Genomic DNA, 21884 nt, shown 5'->3' with positions numbered 1-21884 from the left:
AGATCAAAATGCCGACATGCAAAGACAGACCCGGAGGATCACATCTCGGCATACGAAGGCCATATGCTACTGTACACTGATACCGACTCATTGTGGTGTAAGGTGTTTCCCTCTATGCTGACTGGGCTTGGTCAGACATGGTTCAAAAGCATAACACAAGCATCTGTCTTCGATTTCCGCCAGCTCACTTCCACGTTCGTCACACACTTCGTCAGTAACAAATGCAGGGAGAAAACTACTGGCGAGCTGATGTCTATCAAGCAAGGAGACTCAAAGAGCTTGAAAGACTATGTGGGGCGCTTCAATGCAGAGCCCGTCACCATCCCTAGTCTGCAGCAGGAGGTAGCGGTCTTAGCCCTGATGACAGGTTTAAAAGAAGGGATTGCTTCCAGAAGCTACATGGGTCGCAAAAAGCTGACCAGCCTAACAGAAGTCTTGGGGAAGGCAAACGACTTCATCCGAGCAGAAGAGTTCGACAAGGCGACAACTGCTAAAAGGCCGAAAGGAGATGGAAAGGAGAAAGACAAGTATCGGAAAGACAAGAAGCTGGACAATTCCGGCACGAGGGAGTAAATAATTCGATAAAAAAGGGTCAGGAAGGGCGAGCTGACCGTTACTGCAATTACATACCTCTAACAATGTCCCGGGCAGAGATCTACGAGCTCCACAAGAAAGACGACAAGTGGCAACAGCCCAGAAAGATGTATTATAAGGGCCGGGATAAATCGAAGTGGTGCAAGTTCCATAGGGATTACGATCATGTCACCGATGATTGTAAGGACCTGAAAGACGGGATAGAAGACTTGATGCGAAGAGGTTACTTCACGCGTACCAAGCAAGAATTGATCGAAAATTCCCATCGAGAGAGGATGAAAACGGCAACAGGAAGTCTGTGAAGGACCAGATTACTAAAATCCATGTCATCTCAGGAGGACCGGTGCATGAGGGAAGCATACATGTTGCCAAAGTTAGACTAAAGAAGGTAAGGCACCAAGTCAATTATCACAATACCGGACAGTGGGCGGCACCCCAAGCATGCCGTCTGTGGCCTACACATCAGAGGACGCTAAGGGAATCATCAACCCTCACGATGACCCCTTGGTAGTATCTCTGCAAATCTCAAAAGCGATGGTACATCGCATACTGGTAGATGGCGTTCGCTAACATCCTGTATAAAGACACATTCGAAAAGATGAGCCTCGAAGTGTCATGTCTAAAGCCGGTCTCGTATCCCGTGATCGAATTTACAGGGGCATTTGTCGTCCCAGAAGGAATCATCAAGCTACCGGTGAAGATCGGGGAGGGATCCCAGTCCAGAGATATGATGGTTGAATTCCTCGTCGTCGACGTCCTGGCTGCCTACAACGCCATCATTGGACGACCTCTGATCCATGATGCGCAGGCAGTAGTGTCCACCTATCATTTGACGATGATTTACACGTCAAATAAGGGGAAGCCAGAAAAAATCAAGGGGAATCAGGAGTCAGCCAGGGCTTGTTACCTGACGGCTCTCAAGAATTTCGATCACAAGCGGCCGGCAGAGACACCGCCATCAGAAAGGAAAAGGCGCCGGACAAAGAATAAGGCTAAACAAGATATGTCAATGGAGAACTTTGAGAGAAGGCTGGCAGACCTGCCGAGACCTAGCTTGGAAGGCGAGACGGAAGAAATTAGCCTTGAGCTAGACAAACCGGAAAGAATAGTGAAGATTGGGGCAGACTTGGCAGCTGATGTCAAGATTAACCTGATAAGCCTGCCGCGAGATCACGCTTACGTCTTTGCCTTCTCCACAAACGAGATGCCGGGAATTGACCCAGCATTTATGGTCCACCAGTTGAACGTCAATGACGACGTAAGACCGGTAAAACAGAAAAAGAGGAACTTATCAAAAAAGAACGCAACCATCAAAGAAGAGGTCGATAAACTACTAGCAGCAGATTTCATCGAACCATGTGACTATCCGGAGTGGTTAGCCAATGTGGTAATGATCAAGAAGGCCAATGGGTCATGGCGGATGTGTGTAGACTTCACTGACCTCAACAAAGCCTGCCCTAAAGACTATTACCCATTGCCCAGGATTGACCAACTGCTAGACTCCATAAGCGGCCACGATCTGCTGAGCTTCATGGATGCCTTCTATGGGTACCATCAGATCAGCTTGCTAGAGTCTAATACAAGCAAAGCGGCTTTCATCACCGATGCAGGGGTATACGCTTACAAAGCCCTGTCGTTTCCTCTCAAGAATGCCGATGCTACCTATCAAAAGCTGGTTGACAAGATCTTTGAGCATCAGAAAGGCCGGAATGTGGAGCTATACGTTGATGACAACATAGTGAAAAGCATCACAGAGGAGACTCATGTTGTCAATCTAGGGGAGACATTTGCAACCCTCTGCAAACATCAAAAGAATCTGAACCCTAAAAAGTACGTGTTTGAGGTCAGGTCCGGCAAATTTCTAGGCTTCATGGTAAGCAAGCATGGAATAGACGCCAACCCCGACCAAGTCAGGGCCATCAGCGAGCAACCGGAGCCCAAGAGCATCTGAGAAATCCAGAAGCTGACAGGCAGCATGGCGGCCCTAATTAGATTTGTCTCCAAATTGGCAGAAAAAGCTCTGCCATTCTTCAAAGTCCTTAGGGGAAATAAGAAGTTTGAATGCGGGGATGAGCAAAAACAGGCCTTCGAGCAATTCAAGGAGCACTTCAAGAAACTGCCAACGATAACCTGGCCGGAACTTGGGGATAAACGCAACTAATACGTCTCGGTATATGAAAAGATGGTAGCTGACTACTGGTGGAAAAGTAGGGGCAGAAAGGCCCTATATATTTCATAAGCCACGTCCTAGCTGGAGCAGAACAAAGGTATGAACTACTGGAGAAAATGGCATATGCCGTGCTCAAATCGGCAAGAAAACTGAGGCCATATTTCGACTCCCATACCATCCAGGTTCTCACCATGTAGCCTTTAGAAAAGGCTCTCCATAAGCGCGATACGACCGACAGATTGCTAAAGTGAGCAAGCATTGTCGGACTTCATTGAGTACCAGCCTCGCACGATTATTAAGGCCCAAGCATTGTCGGACTTCATTGTCGAAACAACATATGCAGATGCATCTGAACCTGCCGGCATATGGCAAATAGCAGTTGACGGCTCAGCCGCGCAAACAGGAGCAGGGCCGGCGTAATAATGACGTCTCCAGAAGGGGAGATTTTTTAGTAATGCCGTCCGTTTTGGCTTCAAGGCCTCCAATAACGAGGCAGAATACGAAGCAGCCATGACTGGAATAAGCCTGAGCATTGCAGCAGGTGGCAAGAAGATTCTGATGATGACTGACTCCCAGCTGGTATCAAGTCAAATAGAGGGCACATACGAAGCTCGAGAGCCTGTCATGCAGAAATACCTGAGTAAGCTGGTACCAAGGACAGAGAACATAGTGGCCAACACCCTGTCCAAACTGGCTAGCTCAAGTATCATCAACATGAAGCGGAGCGTCATGGTTGAGACACTGTCAGAGAGAATTGTTGACACTTCCCCTCTACAATCGACACCGTCAGTCAAGGAAAGGAATAGTATGACGATATAATGGCCTACAAACTGACTGACGCTCTACCGGAAGACAAGATGGCGGCCAAAAAGCTTCGAAGGGAATCACTTGGTATTGTGTCTTCCAGGGTCAGCTATACAAGAAAGGTTTCTCACTCCCACTCATAAGGTGCGTAACGGCCTATGAAGCCACACAAATAATAGAAGAGATACACGAGGGAGTATGTGGGAACCATATCGGTGGAAAAACATTGGCATTAAAAGCATTCAGAGCAGGATTCTATTGGACAACCATGCCGATAGACGCAGATGCCTATTTGAAGAAGTGCGACAAGTGCCAAAGGTTTGCACCATGATTAATCAACCAACAAATGATTTGCCGCCGATCCTCAATCCAATCCCTTTTGCTCAGTGGGGGATGGACATTATAGGGCCATTCACAGCGTCATCTTGGGGAAGGAATATTTCTTATTGTGGGTATCGATTACTTCACAAAATGGATTAAGGAAGAATCGACCGCAAAGATAACGGCTAACTAAGTGAAGAAGTTAATCTGCAAAATGTCATCATTAGGTTTGGGATTCCTATGGGAATTGTCATGGACCATGGCGTCCAATTTGATTGCGGCCCCATCAAAAGCTTCTTAAGCATACGACATTTAGTTCGCATACTCGTCAGTATCCCATCCTCAGAGCAACAGCCAAGCAGAGGCCACCAACAAGCAGATCTTGAACGCACTAAAGAAGAGACTGGATGATCTAAAGGGTGCATGGGCAGACATGATTCCAGCGAACTATGGTCGAACATGAATACTGAAAAGGAAGCTACCGGCGAAACGCCTTTGAGGCTGGCTTTTAGGGCAGAAGCGTGTTGCTGGTCGAAGTATGTAACACCCCTTTGGGGACCACGAGCCCGCTAGTAGATATTGTCCTCTCTGGGCCCTAGCCCGCAAGGTTTTGCTTTGGAGTGGGAACGACCCACCCAAAAAGCCTCTACTAGGTTGAGGTATCCACCTCTATATAAAGAAGGCTTTGTTCTCCTCAACTTCCGATGTGGGATGGCTTTTACTCCCTTTCCCCACCCCCCTTAAAAGGTGTCTGTGTCCTCGAAGGCACGACAGGACATCGAATTGGGCCCTGGCTCTGATACCACCTGTAACACGGAAGTTGAGGAGAACAAAGCCTTCTTTATATAGAGGTGGATACCTCAACCTAGTAGAGGCCTTTTGGGTGGGTCGTTCCCCCTCCAAAGCAAAACCTTGCGGGCTAGGGCCTAGAGAGGACAATATCTACTAGCGGGCTCGTGGTCCCCAGAGGGGTGTTACAGGTGGTATCAGAGCCAGGGCCCAATTCGATGTCCTGTCGTGCTTTCGAGGACGCAGACACCCTTTAAGGGGGGTGGGGAAAGGGAGTAAAAGCCATCCCACATCGGAAGTTGAGGAGAACAAAGCCTTCTTTATATAGAGGTGGATACCTCAACCTAGTAGAGGCCTTTTGGGTGGGTCGTTCCCACTCCAAAGCAAAACCTTGCGGGCTAGGGCCCAGAGAGGATAATATCTACTAGCGGGCTCGTGGTCCCCAGAGGGGTGTTACAAAGTAGGTCTGCCCAACTGGCGGAACTTGAACTACGACCCAGAGTTAAAACTCGCCGCAGAACTAAAGTCGACAGTGTATAAAGATCGGATCAGCAGGGCCTAAAACAAGCGAGTGCGAAGCCGACCAATAGCGAAAGGAGACTTGGTACTCAGATGCACAGCGGCCATGGGCAAGGCACACAACCAATTGGGAGGGACCCTACATAGTAGAGGTAGAAATCGTCCTTGGAGCATACCGGCTTGAAGATATGTCAGGCAAGCTGCTGAAAAACAGTTGGAATGCCAACGTCCTAAATAAGTACTATGTCTAAGTAGCTCTAGGTATCAAACAGGTAGCAATAAGGCATTGTTGCCAATAGGTTTTACTTACTTAGCAATGGGCATTGTAGCCAGTAGTTGCATTTTCAATTATTGTTATAGGCAATAAATCCGGAAAAGCCGCGAAGAGCCGTTTTATTAAATAAAATGAGCATCTTCTATAATCACGTGTGTCAACAAGTTTTATAACGGTCCATGACCTACGTGGATCTGCCGTGTATAGAAACTTCATCTAAACGAAGGCCTTGGCGGTCAATGACCAATTAGGATCTACCGTCCAAGGATAGTATATATTCATCAATGTTTGCTTACATCCTAGAGATCTAAAAAAAAAAAAAAAAATACCGGCCACAAGCGCCCAGATTTACAAAAAGAGACGGGAAGAAAACAAAATCCTACTCTTTAAGCTCTTCTTTCTCAGGATCGTCAATGACAACCACCAGATCATTCGGTTCTTCAACAACAGCAATGTTGGCAGCATCTTGGTCCTGTTCTTCCTCGAACTCGCAACGCGGGTCGGCATTGGCAACATCAACCTCAGTAACCCCAAAGTCCAGGACCTCATCGTCAACCGGGATTTCGAAATTCTAGCGACCATGAGCTTCCTCCACTTGGGACCAGTCCAAGTCAGGAATGGTATGCTTGACACATCTCATGGCCGCTGCCCAGCCACCGTTTATATCGGTTAGCCAGACGGGCGACGAAGTCCACAGACTTCCGATACTTCGCCACTGCATTGCGCTCCCGGTCTGTGGACTCCTTGAGCTCCCTCAGCTTGGTTATGTCGATATCTTGGTTAGATACGATGAGGGAGTGACCTTCGATCTGCTTATTCACAGCCTCCAAGTCTGCCTTGACCTTGCTCAGGTGAGTTTTAGCTGTTTTTAGTTTGGACTTGACCGACTCCAAATCAGCCTTCCCGTCGGCCAATTGCTCAGTAGTAAGATGGTGCACATCCATCTCCGCAAGATAGGGACCCTAGAAGTACCAGTAAAGATCGCATAGCTCTTTACCGGATTGCGCGGCCTGTCACAGTTGAACGGATAAGAGTTAGCATATATAAAACAAAATATATGGCAAGAAAGATAGATCATAAATGCAGCAATCAAACTTAGCACAGCCAGATTGTGGGTGTGGATTGCAACAACGACCTTCACCTTGCCAACCGGCATGTCATACTTCAGCTGAAGGCCTTTCAGCAGCCGGTACCCCAGATTGCCACCCTCCAAGGGGTGGTGTAGCAACAGTGACTCATAATTTCCCCCTATTTGTTTCACAATGTCTGCACTCTCAATCCCATCCATCCTGACATTTATCTTATTCCCTTTAAGATAATCATCAAAATCCTCATCAGACACACCAAATAGAGTTCCCAAATATTCAACATCCAAATTTATGGGAGTTCCATTAACCTTACTAGTGCAAATAAGATTGTCACATGAAAAATTTGCACAAATTTCATGTATTGGCCATAGGGTAAATTGGGAGTCTAGCATGAGTATGAAAAAGATTTACCCATTGTTGTAAATCAAGAATTTCTACCAATTCATCCAACTTTTAAGATTTACACCAGCCAAAATTAATAACAAAACCATGGGTGAGAGATTTAGTAGCAAAAGAATGAAATTTCGGACCTCTCATGGGGACCACCGGAAAATCCGGTTCAGGGATGGCAGACCCACCGGTTTTTCGGCGCTTTCAGTCGGAGTTGGGAGCAGTGGCTCGATGGGTCGCGGGTTGCGGACTTGCGCGACTAGTGTGGGTCGCGGGTTAGAGGAACGCGCATCAGGTAAGGCGACTGCGGTGGGTTGCAAGGCAACGATAGGTGCGGTGGCGGTTGCCGGTGAGCGGTCGGCCGGTCCGATTGTCTCGCCGGTGGTCAAAGGTTAATGGTGGTTTTTCAGTTTGTAGTGGGGAAGGGTTTTGTGTAGGTGATGTTTTCATTGGAATTGAGGAAGAACAGTTTCTTTTTCTTTTGAGGGATGAAAGATCAGTGTTTAAGCTTGTGATTACCATGGTGAAGATGCAAGAAAAGAAATTTAGAGAAGAAGAGGTGTATCAATGGAGGTTGAAAATTTGGAGAAGATGAAGTTGAGGGAATTGGTTTTTTAATTTTCATGTGGAAAGTGGTGAGGAGAGAGAAAGGGGTTTTTTTTGTGTTTAATTTTATCACTTAGATTATTTTTAAGGTAGAACAGTAATATGGTAAAATAAAATAAAATAAAAAAATGGGTGAGATAAAAAAGGAGTGATGGAGTGAATTTAGGAGAGAGAAGAAGGAACAAAAAAAATTCTTCTTAACCTTATGACAGGAAAAGAAGAAAAAAATGAAAATAAAACAAATTTGTGGAACGTGTATTGAGGAACACGTTGGAAAGAACTTTTTAAAGAAATAACGTGTTTAAGGTGCACGTTGGAAGAAAAAACTGAAAAATAAAAATAAAATTATGATGATGAGAAACAGAAAAAAAAACTTGCTTAGTAGTGTATAACATATAACTAAAATAAAAAGAAGGTGCTAAATTAGTTCAAGTTATGAAGTGAAAATGAGTTCCTATAATGGAAAACTTAGAATATGCTTGCACATAATATATTGTGATGGAATGACAATGCCATGTATTGAAAGCAATCATTTTTACCTTGGAGGGAATTTCATAGCACTCATCTCAACTTGATCATCCCAAGTTCCATTCTCATTTTCTCATGTTTCTCCCTGCTTAAAGGCTTAGTCAAAATGTCAGCTATTTGATTTCCAGTTTCACAAAAATCTACTTTGATTAAACCTTTTTCAACATTATCTTTTAAGAAATGATGTCTTATGTGGATGTGTTTGACTTGAGAATGATGTACTGGATCTTTGGAAATACATATAGCACTAGTATTATCACAATAAATGGGAACACAATCATATATTATGCCAAAATCTCTTAACTGTTGCTTTATCCAAAGTAGATGTGAGCAGCCTGCAACAGCAGCTACATACTCAGCTTCAGCAGTGGATAGAGCAACAATATTTTGTTTCTTGGAACTCCAAGAAACCATGCAGGAATCCAAAAATTGAACCATACCTGACATGCGTTTTCTATATACCAGATCTCTAGTATAATCAACATCAGTAAAGCCTTTCAAATCAAAGGCACCATCTCTAGGGTAGAACAAACATAAATTGTCTGTTCCTCGAAGATACCTTAGTATCCTTTTCACAACAGTCATATGAGACTCTTTTGGATTCGATTGGAACCTGGCACATAAACCTACATTCAAAGAAATGTCAGGTCTACTTGCCGTTAGATATAGCAATGATCCAATCATACCTCTGTACTTTGTGTGATTCACACTTTTTCCATTGGGATCTTCATCTAGTCTTATGGCTATTCCTATAGGAGTGTGATTCACTTTAGCAGATTCAAAGTCATATTTCTTTAGGAGTTCCTTTACATACTTTTGTTGGTGAATCATAATTCCTTTCTCAGTTTGTTTTATCTGTAGACCAAGAAAGAAATTAAGTTCCCCCATCATGCTCATCTCGAACTCACTACTCGTCAGATCTTCCTGTTGATTGTAGCCTTTAACAACTAACCTTGCTTTGTTCCTTATGATAGTTCCATGTTCATCGAGCTTGTTCCTGAAAACCCATTTGAGACCTATTACCTTTTGATTCTTTGGTTTGGATTCCAAATGCCACACTTTGTTTCTTTTGAACTCATTGAGTTCATCTTGCATGGCAGTAATCCAGTCTGCATCTTGTAATGCTTCAGTGTGGTTCCTTGGCTCGAGAATGGATAAGAATGCATGAAAAGCACAGAAGTTCCTCATTTTAGATCTTGTCTGAGTTCCTTTGCAAATGTTGCTGGTTATCAGATCCATTGGATGAGAACTTTGATGTTTCCATGGTTTTGGATGGAACTCTGCCGCAAGAACTGTTTCTGGCTGAGGTGCATACATCTCAATTTCTTATTCCTCATGCTCCAGAGATTCGTTTTGCTCATTAGGAACTACACCAGTTTCTTCTAGTTCCTATGTCATAGGAACTTCTTCATTTTCTCCTGCTTCTTGACTTCTAGGAACATCAACTATGTTTCGTGGCTTCATGGGTGAGATTTCATCATCTTAATCTGAAAAACGTGTTAGACAATTTCGAAATCAGCCTGTTCCTGTACTACATCAACTTTGTCAGTTTCATCAAAAATAACATGCACACTCTCTTCTACACTCATTGTGCGTTTGTTATAAACTCTGTAAGCTTTACTGTTTAAGGCATATCCTAAGAAAACTGCCTCGTCACTTCTTTCATCAAAATTTCCCAAGTTCCTTTTTCCATTATTGTGAACAAAACACTTACACCCAAAAATTCTAAAATAAGAAATGTTAGGTGTGTTTCCTTTCAAAAGCCCATAAGGTATCTTGTTTAATAAAGCTCTAATCATGAATCTATTGATTATATAACAAGATGTATTAATTGCTTCAGCCCAAAAGTTCCTTGGTAAGGAACTAACAATTAACATGGTTCTGGCCATATCTTCCAAGGTTCTGTTTTTCCTTTCAACGACTCCATTTTGTTGGGGAGTCCTAGGAGCAGAGAAATTATGATCCATACCTTGTTCCTTGCAGAAATCATCAAACTTGCTATTATCAAATTCAGTTTCATGATCCGACCTTAAATGAATTAATTGATGACCACTGGTTCTCCCTGTGTTTTCTTAGCAAAAACAACAAATTCAACAAAAGTTTCATCGTTACTTGCTAGAAAAATTACCCAAGTGTAGCGAGAATAATCATCAACAATCACTAAGACATATCTTTTACCACTTCTACTTTGAATTCTCATAGGACCACATAAGTCCATATGAATCAGTTCTAGTGGTTTAGAAGAGCTAACCATTTTCTTTGGTTTAAAAGGACTTCTTACATGTTTTCCTTTGACGCAAGAATCACATATTTTCTCCTTTTGGAACTTGATTGAAAGAAGCCCTCTCACAAGTTCTTTTGATTTTAATTTTTCAAGTAGTGAAAGACTGGCATGACCAAATCTTTATGCCAAAGGAGAGAATCATCTTCAATGACACTTAGGCAGGTTAGATTGGCTTTTGGAACTTGGTTGAGATCCACAGTATACGTGTTCTCTTTCCTAGTTCCTTCCAAAATAACCTTCCCACTATCATTATATTGTTAACAATTTGACAATTTTCAAAAGTAAAACTTACCGAGTTTGCCTTATCACAAAATTGGGAAATACTTAACAGACTGTGCATCAAACCCTCGACTAAGAACACATTGTCAATTGAGTGGGAACTTGACCTTCCTACTTTCCCAATGGCGATTATTTCACCTTTTTTGTTATCCCTAAAGGTCACCGTTCCTCCATTATAAGCCTCTAGTGAGAGAAACTTAGATGTGTCTCTTGTCATGTGTTTGGAAAACCCGCTGTTGAGATACCACGAGTTGTTCCCCCTCATTAGGACCTGCATGAAAATCACTGATTAGTTGTAGGAACTCGGGTTTCCTCGAGTTCCTTTTCTTTCACCACATTAGTTTTCTTGACCCATATTTTCTTTACGTAGTTTTCATTTTTGACATTTTTCTCTTTCCTTTTTGTACATTCATTTAGAACATGGTTTCCACTTCCACAAAAGGAACAAACTTTCACACTAGGTAGATCCACATATATATTTTTTCTTTTTCACATGGTTTTTCTTGTAAGGAAATCCTAGACCTTCTGTTCTTTTTGTTTTAGCATCAGTAATCCACTGAGGAGTTATATTGAGGGACTGTTTCTTAGACTTATCTATAGCTAGTTCCCTTTTTAACTTCTCATTTTGTTCATTAGCAGTAGTCAATTCGTTGTTTAATTTTTCTAGATCCACATTAATAATTCCCATACTTATCTCAGTAGATTTTGTAGGATCTAGACTTAAACTTAACAACTTGTATTGACTTAGCTCCACTTTAAGCAGAATGTTTTCATTTTTAACTCTTTTAAAGGAATCATTAAGAGAAGTGTTCCTGTCAAGTAAATCAAAGAACCTACTTTGTACATCTGATCTAACAATACTTAAGTTGGCCATATGTTTCTTACTTAGTTCCACAGCCTTATCACTTTGGCTTTTCAAAATTCCAAGTTTCTTGTAGTCATCTAGTGTTTCCAACATTAATTCAATTAGTTTGGTTTTTGACAGAGATTGAAGAGTAGTAGAGTTTACCTCATTTGATGGAACTTTGTCATCTTGATTTGTTTTTGCCATGAGACAAAGATTAGCGGTCTCTTCAAGATGTTGTTCCTCTTCATCTTCAGAATCTGTTTCTCCCCACGCAGCAATCATGGCCTTCTTGAAGTTCGATTTGGCAAAGGTTGACTTGTTGTATCTATCTTTGGCTAGTTCCTTGCCTTTGCCTTTTCCTTTCTCGTTTTTCCAAAGAGGACAGTCTCTTATTAGGTGATCAGTTTCTCCGCACTTGTAGCAGCCATTCTCAGTTTTGGAACTCATTGGTTTTTTGACCGAGTTCCTTCCTTTTTGGTTTTCAGGTTTGTAGTTCCTATATAACCTTTTTATTTTTCTTACAAGCATGGCAGCTTCTTCGTCGTCTGGTTCTGACTCCTCTTCAGCTTTAAGAGCCAACCCTTGATTTTTGGAACTCTCAGGTACCACAGTTCTAAGGCCTTGTTTGGTTGTATATAGGAATTCATACTTCCTAGGAAGTTATTTTTTCATGTATTTGAAATTCTTAAGAAGTATAAATGTGTGTTTGGTTGATAATGGGAAGTAGAACTTCCTATGGGGATCTAGGTAAGTAACTTCCTCCATTTTGGAGAATGTAGAACTTCCTAGAAAGTGCAAATTCCCATAGTTTTGCCAACCAAAAAACTTCATATACTTCTACTTCCTAGGAATTTGCATTTCCCATGATTTGTTTTGTCAACCAAACAAGGCCTAAGATGCAATTCGTGAGTTATTAGTGATCCTGCCAATTGTTCAATACTGAACTTTGTAAAGTCCTTTTGTTTCGAACAATGTAGTGACCTTTGTTCTCCAACGATCATCCTGAGGCATGCTCCTTAGAATTTTCCTAACCTGTTCATCAGTGGGAATAATTCTTCCAAGAGAAACTAATTCAAAAGTGATGTTAGTAAATCGTGTAAACATATCTTAAATAGTTTCGTTTGGTTGCATTTCAAAACGTTCATATTTTGACATTAAAAGATCGATTTTGGAACGCTTAACCTCATTAGTTCCTTCATGGGTGACTTGAAGGAGATCCCAAATTTGCTTTGCGCTCTTACACCTCATGACCCTATTATGTTCATGAGGTCCAAGACCACAATGCAATATTTGACAGCCATGGCATTGATTTCATATTTTTCAAAATCTTCTTTTGAAAATTCAGTCATTGGTTTAGGAACTATCTCGTTTTCGGCATTAGTTGTTGTTACCTCGAAGTTACCAACTTCGATAACCCTCCAGACTTGGTAGTTCTCTGCCTTGATGAAAATTTCCATACGATTTTTCCAATACGTATAGAATTTTCCGTTGAACATTGGAGGCCTTTGCGTGGAGTAACCTTCTTCGAGTTTCTCGTGCGTATCCATCTTCTTCAGGAACTTTACTCAACAAGGTTGCTTGTATTTCATGAGCTCCGGCTCTGATACCAATTGATACTTCAATAGATCACGTACAAGAGGGGGGTGAATTGTACTTTGTAACTTTTGGCAAAGTTTCTTGCGGAATTATAAAACTATAAAGGAACAGTGATATGAGAGACAGAGAAATATAAAATTGAGCAAACTTCTTGACACTAATCAAGAAGTGAAAACCTCAAAAAACTTTATTATTGCAATGACTCTATTACAATAACACTCTACATCTCGAGTTCCTCTCGAACTCAAGTTCCCACAGTAATCCCCTCTGATTACTGGAACTCTCCTATCTCTTGCTTCTTCTCTAAAGCCTCTACTCACTGACTTAACTCTAAGTCGTTATAAGAGTCACTCAACCCTTGTTCCACAAATACAACTCAAATTGTGTGAAAACACTAGTAATTATGTTGAACTCAAATACTTAAGGAACTTTGGAACTTTTATTGAATGCAACTGAGTTTTTGAAAGCTCTTAAGATATAAACGTAGACAAATATGTTTTCAGTTGGGTGGTTTGCAATGAGTCAGACTTCTCTTTTTATGGTGAAGTCTTCTCATGTTCCTCCACTAAGTGTGAAGCAGTAACCCACATAGAATCATTTTCCCACGTTCACACTTCTTGAGGAACAAGCAAAATAATGGACAATCCACTAACATTACGTGGTTTTAAACAGTTGAGAGAAATAAGGAATTTATTAGGAAATCCATTTTTTATTTATCCAGTAACAAAGAAAGGATCTTTATTAAAAATAAAAACTATTTTATTTATTAACAATATTTCCTAAAAACTCTCCGTTAAATACTTTTTAAAACCACTGTTGCATTAATTAAATTCCATGTAGTTCCTTAGTATAAACAACGTAAATTACTTACATAAATCCTAAGTACATTCTCTTGAACTTAGACTTCATGTCATCACTTTAAATCTTCAACTTTGAAGATCCATACGTCCCATCTCAGGGTCAACAGACAGTTCCTTGAAGGAACTATAAAACACGAATGCAGCAGGTAGTTCCTGAGGAACTGTGAAACCACAAGCATCTGGAAAGGAACAACAGATAGTTCCTTAGGAATTGTGAATAGGAACTTGAATCATAAATCATCATTTGAAAGTTTAAGTCTTGTTGTTGTGTTTATATTGCTTAGTCTTGATTATGAGTGCCACGCCATCCATGATTCCAACTCTGGAACTCGCTTCGATAACAAAGTTCTTACTCCGGAACTAAAACGCTATTTATCACAAACAATCCAATATATCAGGAAGTTTGCAATGTAGTCATCATCCAAAACTAAGGAACAACAGAGACGAGTGATATTGAAAAGGGAAGAGTGTTTTAATAAATAATCGGCCTAATAACTCCTTCAGAAAAACCAAGTGTTCTATGTATATGGTATTTTTTCCTTCTCAAAGGAGATGAAGATGACCAATATAAGCACAAGCGTGAGGCTAACTCATCAAAGCTCAGCATTTCCAACATCCAATAAAATGAAGGTGAATAATGAACAGTTTACAATCCCTACAAGCTTTTTCTTAAGAGCCTAAGCGCATGTTCTCTTCGGCATAAAGCAGCTGAACTGAACTGAACTGATTAAAGCTGAACTGAACTGATTGGAGCTGAACTGAACTGAATTGAACTGAATTGAACTGAATTGAATTGAATGTAATAAATATATAAATAACATTTAAACAATAATAATATGAATATTAAACAATAATTATAATGATAAGTAATAATAATGAATCATAATAATAGTATTTGGGATATTTATAAATGATAGTTATAAATAAATAATATTCATAATCATAAATTAATAATAATAATAATAATAATAATAATAATAATAATAATAATAACAATAATAATAATTAATGATAATAATGATAATTAATAATAATTATTTTATATTATTTGTATTAATATATTAATACTTGTTGATGATTATAGAATAACAATAATATCTAAGAAGTAAATTAATATTACTATTTTAATAATTAGATTTAATAATATAATAATATTTAGTCATAAAAATAATGATCATGTTGGACCGCGAAAAATTACATCATAAACCGTTTTGACGTGATTTTATTGTTTTGTGAGCTAAAAAACGTGGGTTTATTTGTGATTTTGACCTAAACCATGTTCCTCCTAATAATAATACTAATAATAGTAATAATAATGAGTAAAGCTACAATAAACAAAATAACATATAGAAACAACAACAAAATTAATAATAATAATAATTAGTAAAAGTAAATTATACCAACATAATAATAATATTTAACAAAATGGTTATAAAAGAATGGAGCTGAGCGGAAATGAACTGATCTGAACTGAACTGAACTGAACTGATTGGAACTGAACTAAACTGAAAATAAGTTGGGAAGAACAGGCCCTAAGGACAATATGGTATCAACAATAATTCAACATATAAGACGACTAATTGAACTAATAATACACCAATATGACCAATTATTATGAAAATAAACATCAACCGCAAATCAGAGCATATCCTAAGGCCGTTCAGAAATTCTGATAACTAACTAAAAGTTTGACTTCCCCAATTCTGATAGTGAATAGCAGTTATTCTGATCACAACAATTAACCCCGTCATCTTTTCTTCTGTTGGAGAGCTTTCTCAGGTGTAACGATTCCCTGGAGAAAGAAAATAACTCAAAGACAACTGAGCTTTTTCAGAGCCGAATATACATGATATTGGTTTTTAGCTATGAAATAATATTGCTTTTGAAATATATTTGAAACATATTAGTGAAGTGAAGTGAATTGAATTGAAATGATATTGGTTTGCAAAATATTCTTTCATAGCAAAAAAAAAATATCTGAAGTGAAATGATATTGGTTTGGAAAATATTTTTCTGTGGTTATTAACTACTCAATGTTAAGGTTTCAAAAGCCTTGTGATGCAGGTTTTTGATTCTTTTGCTAGCTTATTTTTGGTAATCGGTTGCTTCCAAGAATCTGATTTCAGTTCTGCACTCAACAATTTTCCATAATGACTCAAGAGATCAACCAAAATCCACAAAAGCTCCATAGATTTTATTGCAAAATTTCGAAACATGCGATCGTCTTGTTTATCAACCTATATCTGCTGAAGTTTGTTAGAACTGTTAAGGAGTGTTAACTTCTAGCTCATTGTAATTACAGATCAAGTGATAAACTTCAGTCTTTATTAAGCTAACAGGTAATAAATGTGACAAAATTCGACATACCCCATACTATGTTCTAGTACATGATCATGCATATAACTCCTACAAGATTAAACCTAAATCCATACACTAGTATCCTTTAAAGACAAACAGAAAAGTAAAAGAAACAAAAACAAAAGCAGAGACTATCAGCTATTTAGTTTGGATTAACATGCATAGACTTACCTTACTCCTACAAGAAGTAACCTAAAATATTGACTATTAGCTAGCTCTATCTCGTTGGTGGTGGCCCTGGTGGGGGTACTGTCGAAACCATCATCTAACCAGTAATTTGATAGTGAGGTGACGGAATCCTTGAGTTAGAACCAGCTGACGAGCAAGTCATCACACAAGAAATCAGTAGTATTACAGTAATGAGGATAACTCGGATAAGGCTGATAATGGTTGTAATCAGATGGTGGTAATTCGACAGAGTAGCCGGGGCATACTGTTCCAGCAATGAGGTCGAGAAGAGAAGCTGATTCTGACAGTCACTTTAGTTATTTAAATCAGGCAAAATGGGTCTTTTGCCACTACCTTCCTCATTGCCATTTACATTGTCATTGTCATTGTCATTGTCATTTCCATTGGCGTTTAAATCAACACTGCAATCACTCTTAAGGTCGATGTCTTGCTCTTTTTCCGGTGAACTTTTTTCTTCCTTTTGTCCTTTGGATTTAGTTGAACTACGAGTAGTTATCTTGAATAATTTGCACAGGACATGGTCCATTTTCTACACCCCACAAAAGAAAAAGACAAATTAAAACAGAGAAATAGAAACAGATAGATTGAAATGATTGTATAACATGGGAAGTAAGCTAGAATGAATAATGTATATAGTAGAGAAAACAAAAGGAATGATACCTCTTCTGTTTGGTTCTTCTGATCCTGAGGTAGTTTGCACTTACCTTGCACCTCAAATTCATGTACGATCCACCTAGTATTATCATCACCACCTTCTTTTGGTAGGTAAAAATTAAAGAACAACTTCCTTCTTGATCCAATGACTTCATCATCATCATTCTTAATGGTGGTTGTTTGTCCAGTGAGTTTCCACCACCCATTCTCATTCTTGCTGCTTCTGTATCGATTTCTCGAAGATGTGTTCATTGATGTGAAGAAATACCACGTTTTAGGGCCTTGTGCTTCGTAATTTGCTACACGCGCAATTCAAATATTTTTAAAAAATCCATCAAAACAATAATCAAAACTTGTATACTCAATAGTAGTTACACTTAATCAGTGTTCTTGAAGTTTATGTGAGTATATAGTTTACGTAGTACATGAATTTTCATTATTACTCATAAGATAATCAAAGATAAAATTGATTAAAAAGAGAAGAAGAAGAAAATAATAAATTCATTTTCATTATTACTCATAAGATAATCAAAGATAAAATTGATTAAAAAGAGAAGAAGAAGAAAATAATAAATTCATTTTCATGCATTATATTGCACAATAGAGAACCCACAATAAACTCAGCAAGAAAATAACAAGAATTGCATAAAATTGGAGTTCTCTTGAAACTGAACATTAAAAATGAACACAAAATCTTTGTCTGTGTATTCAAGAAGAAGAGAATCAATACCAAGAAAACAACCAAGAAAAAAACAGAGCAAGAAGATAACAATAAGAGCATAGCAATTAGATTTTCTTGATACTAAAAACATATAAGAAACCCATATGTTACAGATCATAGGACATTAAAAAAAACAACCCAGGAAAAACAGAGCAAGAAACTTGTAATAATTCAAAAATAAATAACGATAATAACAGAAATGTTTGATTCATAAAGAAAAAAAAACTAATTAAGAAAACAAACGGAGCAAGAAAATGACAATAATATAGCATAACAATCCAAATTTTCTTGAAAACTAAGAATATACAACAAACCCATATTCCCCGTCAAAAAAAAAAAAAAAAAAAAAAAACCCATATTCGTTCCATTAATGTAACTAATCACAGGTTCAAAAAAGAAAAAACAAGAATAACATAAGAAGAATAGTACCAGAAAGGTATTCAGGATCATGATCGTAGAGATTGACTGGATGCATGAGATGTCGAGGCAATTTGTGGCCTTTTAATTTGGGTACAAGATAGTCGAGAATTAGTTCTTGATCAAGAGGTTCGAATCTGTAGCCTGATGGAAAAGTCTTAAAGTATTTAGAGTTGCTAACAGTATCATTCTCAGGTTTATTACAACTGGAGATGCTGCTTGCATCATTCTCATCTGGTTGTTTCATGTTGTTGTTTTTGTTGAAGTTGGTTTGTTGGGAGAAGAAAAAGGACATAAAGTTCAGTAAACTTCTTCTAAGCTATGTTGCTTGGGACTTGCGAGATGAACCATATTTATACTTGTAACTTGGATGATGTAGATCTTATGATAAATTGAGGGAGGGGGGAGCGGTTTTGTTATATTATAATGATGTTCAAATGCATGTAATAGTAATAGTAATACGTATTTTAAGTCATAAAAACATATATAATAGTTATATTAAGTTAATATTAAATTATAAAATAGCAAAAAAAAATAAAGTAAAAGATAGTTAATTAAGGTATTATAGACAGAATCAAATTAGTCAAGAGTTTATCTTTTTTTTTTTGAGGGGAAAGCACACCAAAATTAGCATAAATCAAGCTCCACCAAAGCCAAAAAACCTTGGGGAAAATCAGACAACAAGTACAACTCCTCATTTGGAGCTACCTCCCAACGAGCTACTAAATGGGCTACACAATTACCCGACCTCCTAACATGACAACAAGAAAAAACATCAAAATAACGATGCAAAAAACGAAGTTCGTCAAACCAAAGATAAATAGGAGCCTCTCCCACACGCTGTTTTGCGATTGCATTACAGACACTTAGAGAATCTCCCTCCAGCACTACGTTGCGCAAGTTTAGCCTACGAGCCATCTGGACGCCATATAGTGCAGCTCGAGCTTCTGCCATCTCTACAGACCACCTCCCAGCCCATCTTCTCACACCTGGCGCCACAACATCTCCACGCCAATCGCGAATAACCACGCCACAACCCACACCACCACCCTCATATATGTGTGCATCGAAATTTACCTTCACAAAATTCGCCTGAGGAGGAGACCACGAGGAGGGAGAGTTCACCACTCCCACCACCCCATTATTAAATACCTCATTCGCATATTTTTCATAGTCATGCACAAGCCTTACAAAACCAACCGAAATGCGCAAAACATCTGAAGGCCCAGCCTCAAAAACCGCGAGATTGCGGCAATACCATCCAGCCCAGACCAGGGCTAAGAAGGTACTCATGGACTCCTTGTCGAGCTGAGCTGCCACCCATTCAAACCTGTCAATAAAAGAGGTTGTTGGGGCCTGAGAGAGAAGCTCGCCAAAATCGCTCGAAGTCCAGATTTCGGTCGAAAATTTACACTCAGATAGAGAGTGTATTATAGTTTCTTCCTTGTTCAAACAAATAGGACACCATGCGTCTGCAGCAATGTGACGATGGTGGAGTCTCTCTCTAACTCCCAGACTCCCCTTACATGCCCTCCATAGAAAGTGCAACAATTTTGGCGGCCTTTTTATACTCCACACCCTTCTCCATAAATTATTTTCACCTCCCCCTACCTGAAGTTCCCAGGCCCGAATCCTCCCGAGTCTCCCTAACCAATATGCGGTTCGAACCGAGAAAATCCCGCTCCTACATGGCCACCAATATAAAGAATCCGAGGGCCACATATTTGATAAAGGAACATCCCACACTAGCGCTCGATCCTCCACCCCAAAAGTTGCGTCCACCACATTCCTATCCCAACATCCATCCTCATAGTTGATAAGCTCTGAAACTTTCATCTCCATATTGCTATCACTCCTAGGAGTAGGGACAACATAAGCACCATCCCCCGGCAGCCAGGAATCGTTGCAGACATTAATTTGTAGACCATTACCCACACGCCACTTGAGTCCCTCCAACAATAACGACTTTGCACCCCAAATGCTCCACCACGTGAAACTTGGGTCATACCCCCTTGACGCCTCTAGAAAAGTGGAATTTTTAAAATATCTCGCCTTGAAGATAGAATGCAGTAGCGAATTTTCCTCCTTACACAAGCGCCAAGCCTGTTTTGCCAGAAGGGCCTGATTAAAATTTTTGAGATCACAAAAGCCCATTCCTCCCATTGACTTTGGGAGACATAGTGACTCCCAACTATGCTAGTGCATTTTGCGTTCCGAGCCACGTGCACCCCACCAAAATTTGGCTAAAATACTATGCATCTCATCAATGAGCCCATCAGGAATGTGAAACATCGACATCATATATGTGGGGAATCTCTTTCCCCAGCCTTGAGAGCAACTTTTCTTTCCACCCTTGCAACTTTTTCCACACCCTCTCCTTCAAGCAAGCAAAAATAGCCTTCTTCGACCTCCAAATTATTGCCGGCAGCCCCAAGTATTTTTCGTGTCTCTCCACCTCCCTCACCCCAAGTGTGGCGACAATCTCCTCCCTACGGGCCCGAGAAACACATTTGCTGAACACCACTTCCGTCTTACTTAAGTTAACTTTTTGACCAGATGCTCTCTCATATGTACTGATAATGTCAGCGATTTTAGAACATTCCTTCAGACAAGCTTTAGCAAATAGTATACTGTCATCCGCGTAAAAGAGGTGCGAAATCCTCGGAGCACCCCTACACACTTTCGCCCCATGAATAAACTTATCATGCGCCGCTTTAGAAAGAAGCAAAGAAAAAGCATCAGCACATAATAAAAAGAGGTAGGGAGATTTTGGGTCACCTTGCCGAAGCCCCCGAGTTGGAATCAGGGAACCCGAAACCTTCCCATTAATCTTGAAGGAGAACGACACACTAGTAATACACTGTAAGAGTTGATCTTGAAATAGAGATAATACTAGACAATGAGACGTATGGGATTTTTTAGAATAATTTGATATAGATATGCATAATGTTGATCGCCGACAAACTATATATAGAAGCTTTTGAGATGTATGAGATTTTTTATAATAATTTTTTTATATATATTTCTTATATGATATGTATGCATGTTAATGCTGCTTTAAAATTATCGTAATTCACTGTCAAAAAACACGTTTTAATTCTTTGATCCTTAGACCTCAGTTATATATAAATTCAGAATAGTTGATTTGTTATTTTAGACTAAATTCTATAAGGCGATCGTAAAGTACTAACAATAATATAAAATAACAAAATCAAGTATTCTTTCGGTTCATAAAGAGCTCATGGTAAATCATTAAGGATGAAGTTTACAGTATGGTGGATGAATTCTGGTGCTCAGGCAAACTTCCAAAGGGCAGCAACAATGCCTTCATTGTGCTCATCCCAAATGCGAATCTTCAGTTGGCTTCTCTGACTATCGCCCTATTAGCATGGTCGGGTGTTTATATAAAATCATTACAAAAATCTTATCTCGAAGACTCCAAGGAGTGATGAGTTCCATCATTGGCCCACATCAATCAGCTTTCATAAAAGGCCGTCAAATTCTAGATGGAGCCCTTATTGCCGGGGAACTAGTTGATTCGTGTAAAAGGAACAAGACAAAAGCAATCCTCTTAAAGCTTGATTTTCATAAGGCCT

The 21884-nt window shown here is 39.5% G+C and overlaps 2 protein-coding genes across 2 annotated transcripts; one reads left to right on the top strand and one right to left on the bottom strand.

Annotated features, from left to right (window-relative positions):
- The first annotated feature begins 63 nt into the window (after positions 1-63).
- On the top strand, positions 64-573 carry LOC104908904 (uncharacterized). The gene has a single exon (XM_010698075.1). The coding sequence runs from the start codon at positions 64-66 to the stop codon at positions 571-573; it is 510 nt and encodes a 169-aa protein (XP_010696377.1).
- A 15684-nt stretch (positions 574-16257) lies between these two features.
- LOC104908882 (NAC domain-containing protein 35) lies at positions 16258-18608 on the bottom strand. The gene is made up of 3 exons (XM_010698050.4): positions 18301-18608; positions 17157-17449; positions 16258-17025 (listed from the first exon to the last, which is right to left on the bottom strand). Exons 1-3 carry the CDS (start codon positions 18581-18583, stop codon positions 16789-16791), a joined length of 813 nt encoding a protein of 270 aa, XP_010696352.2. The 5' UTR covers positions 18584-18608; the 3' UTR covers positions 16258-16788.
- Positions 18609-21884: the final 3276 nt, after the last annotated feature.

The sequence above is a fragment of the Beta vulgaris genome, chromosome 7 (genome assembly GCF_026745355.1).
Source record: "Beta vulgaris subsp. vulgaris cultivar EL10 chromosome 7, EL10.2, whole genome shotgun sequence".
Classification (NCBI taxonomy): Eukaryota; Viridiplantae; Streptophyta; class Magnoliopsida; order Caryophyllales; family Amaranthaceae; genus Beta; species Beta vulgaris.
Note: the sequence above shows the minus strand (reverse complement) of the source record. Positions and strands in the feature narration are given on the sequence as shown.

What these genes read in the sequence shown, in the direction of transcription:
- LOC104908904 (XM_010698075.1), top strand. Translation starts at nt 64, where the DNA reads ATGCTACTGTACACTGATACCGACTCATTGTGGTGTAAGGTGTTTCCC.
- LOC104908882 (XM_010698050.4), bottom strand. Translation starts at nt 18,583, where the DNA reads ATGTCCTTTTTCTTCTCCCAACAAACCAACTTCAACAAAAACAACAAC. An exon ending in TGATCCTGAATACCTTTCTG is followed by an intron (nt 17,450 to 18,300) that starts GTACTATTCTTC and finishes TTGCGCGTGTAG; the next exon opens with CAAATTACGAAGCACAAGGC. An exon ending in AGAAGAACCAAACAGAAGAG is followed by an intron (nt 17,026 to 17,156) that starts GTATCATTCCTT and finishes TGTGGGGTGTAG; the next exon opens with AAAATGGACCATGTCCTGTG.